We start from the raw sequence: 2651 nt of genomic DNA on the forward strand, positions 1-2651 counted from the left end.
ACTCCATTTATTACTACTCTCTGCTTTCTACTTTCCAGCCAAGTTTTTATCCAATTTAATAACATTTCCCCCACACCCACAGATTTTTATTTTTGTAACAAGTCTTTTGTGAAGCATCTTATCAAATGCTTTCTGAAAATCAAGATGAACCAAATCCATAGCATTTCCTTCATCAACTCTTGCAGTAACATCCTCAAAGAATGTCAGATTTCCCTTAGTGAAACCATGCATTAATGTTTTTGTAGTCTACTTTTACTAATATTTACTTACTGAATCAGTGAATGACATTTAGAAGTTTTTAAATCAGAGTGATCAATCTTTTGTGCACGTGCCTACTTTTGTATTGGAAAATAAAATAACACCCAAAAGGAACCTGTCACAAATAAGAGACAACAAATACAAAAACCACTTGTATTTTTGAAGAAAATAACTTCAAGACAAGAATAACTCCTTATGAATTCCAGTGTGAATACTGTATAGTAAATTCCACTTTTTCAAGATTATAAGTTAAACAGTACTAAGACTGTACCGACAACACAAGTCAAACTTAAGTTTATATCATAATTAATTCTTTGCAATGTCTTTTTTTTTTTATAAAGGTTCTCATACACAGTTTTCTGATCATTTCTATAGTTACTTTAAAAAATAAATGTTAAAAATATGTAGAGCTTGGTGCTTTAATTAGTATAATCAATTATCTATGAGCAGCAATGACATCAATTAGTGTCATGTTAACTAGTTGGTTAATCAAAATTATGATTAAATCTATTAATTGAAATTATTGTTTCTTATTATTACTGTTTTTGATAATTTCAACTATCTAGCTAATAGATATATTGCTATTATGTTTGTTTATTGTTAAACACTAAGCTACACAATGGGCTATCTGTGTTCTGCCCCATTTTAACCTTATAACTTGTTCATAATTCGAGGGTCTTAGGTTCAATTCCCATCACCAACAAACTTGCTTGCCCTGTCTTTGTTATAACAAACCTACTAAGGCTATCTGCCACTAATTTTAAACTATTGACTAGAGAGACGACAACTGTCTAGCAGCATCCCCCGCCAACTTTGTTTTTGTTTGTACATGCCATGGTTTGAGGAATGCTCTACTAATCAATTAATCAAAGGAATGCAATTAATGGGGTTGTCAATTAGCAAATACCAATAATTGCTCAAATCTAAGAATACGTAAGCATATTAAGCCTAAAATTTGTGATAAAAATCTGCAATTTATTTCTGTAAACAATATTATTTATTTTCCTACCGCCAATAAGCATTTTTTTTTAAACTTTTATGTTTTAGTCTACAAATGTCTTGCTTTTCATGTACACCCATTTGAATGGACTTTTTATGAAACATGAATCTAGAAGAAAAAAATTTATATCAATATTCCATCCTTTAGGTCTGATACTAAGTTTTCCATCCATAATGAAAGATAATTAGCATTTAATGGAAAGGTCTGTTTTTGTTCATTTTTCTTTGTAACAAACTAAGCTTTAACAACTAAACACATTGAATTATTGAAAAACTGAGTAAATATCGTTTGTTCAATGTATGTGATTTGGGGACTATTTTTAAATTTGAATTTGCATAATTACATGTGAACCTTTTAATAGTTTCGTAAATACCATCACAAATGATGTATGTGATTTGGGGACTATTTTTCAATTTGAATTTGCATAATTACATGTGAACCTTTTAATAGTTTCGTAAATACCATCGCAAATGACGTTGTTGCAAATGGATTAGACAAATAGTGATCCGAAACAAAAAATAAAACCGGAAAACACGTGAAACGATAGCTTACTGTAGATAATACACCAAATGATATAAAAAGATGACAGAAGATTTGTTAACTAAAAATTATGTACTGTTTTAAATTCTTTACGAGCTTAATTACAAAATTAACAAAGCTGTGTTTTCAGACTATCGAGCAGTTTGAATTTGATGGCTGTGACAACTGTGAAGAGTATCTTGGAATGAAAAATAACAGAGACATGGTGTATGACTGTACAAGTTCAAATTTTGATGGGTAACTATGTGCATATTTATACAAACTTTTAATGTTTTGTAGCTCATAAAGATAGTGAATCAACACAACATTTAGATGCAGTGTAAAGGTGAAAATATGTTTTCTATAAATATATGTAGCATTTTTATAAACAGTTGTGCTTAATTTGTCTCTGAATTAGCATTTATTTATTTAATTGAGTTTGTTTGTTTTTTCGGGGGTTTGTAGATTTATAGGATTGATGGGACCAGAAGACAGCTGGGTAGCAAAATGGCAGAGAATAAGTAAGTTGAAACTTTCATAAAAAGAGGAAAATTGTCGTAATCAACATTTAGAACCTTACATGTAGTATAGATAGAAGTATGGATTTTTTTTTTATTAACCAAATTTTAATGGGTCCACATGACATATCAATTTAATGAGATACTCCTTGTAGTGATAAAGACTGCTAATCTTAGTCTGTTGTAACTCGGCTGAAAAGGATTATGATAGTAAAACTAAATATAAAGCTCAGTCTGTAATTGGATTCACCAGTTTGGGGATATTCCACCTCCTCGGCAATCCTGAACAACACTAGGTTTCATATATTGGTGAGTTACATGTTATATGTAGGAACCTCCTTTCGCACAAGGCTTTT

At 30.3% G+C, this 2651-nt stretch overlaps 1 protein-coding gene across 1 annotated transcript in view; it reads left to right on the top strand.

Annotated features, from left to right (window-relative positions):
• The window catches only part of LOC106473347 (transcription elongation factor SPT4-A-like), a 6110-nt gene that overhangs the window by 1830 nt on the left and 1629 nt on the right, over nucleotides 1-2651 (top strand). The window contains exons 2-3 of the mRNA XM_013934029.2: nucleotides 1929-2035; nucleotides 2243-2298. Coding sequence (XP_013789483.1) covers nucleotides 1929-2035; nucleotides 2243-2298 — 163 coding nt within the window. The remainder of the gene's footprint in view (nucleotides 1-1928; nucleotides 2036-2242; nucleotides 2299-2651) is intronic.

Source organism: Limulus polyphemus, unplaced genomic scaffold (genome assembly GCF_000517525.1).
Source record: "Limulus polyphemus unplaced genomic scaffold, Limulus_polyphemus-2.1.2 Scaffold6102, whole genome shotgun sequence".
NCBI lineage: Eukaryota > Metazoa > Arthropoda > Merostomata > Xiphosura > Limulidae > Limulus > Limulus polyphemus.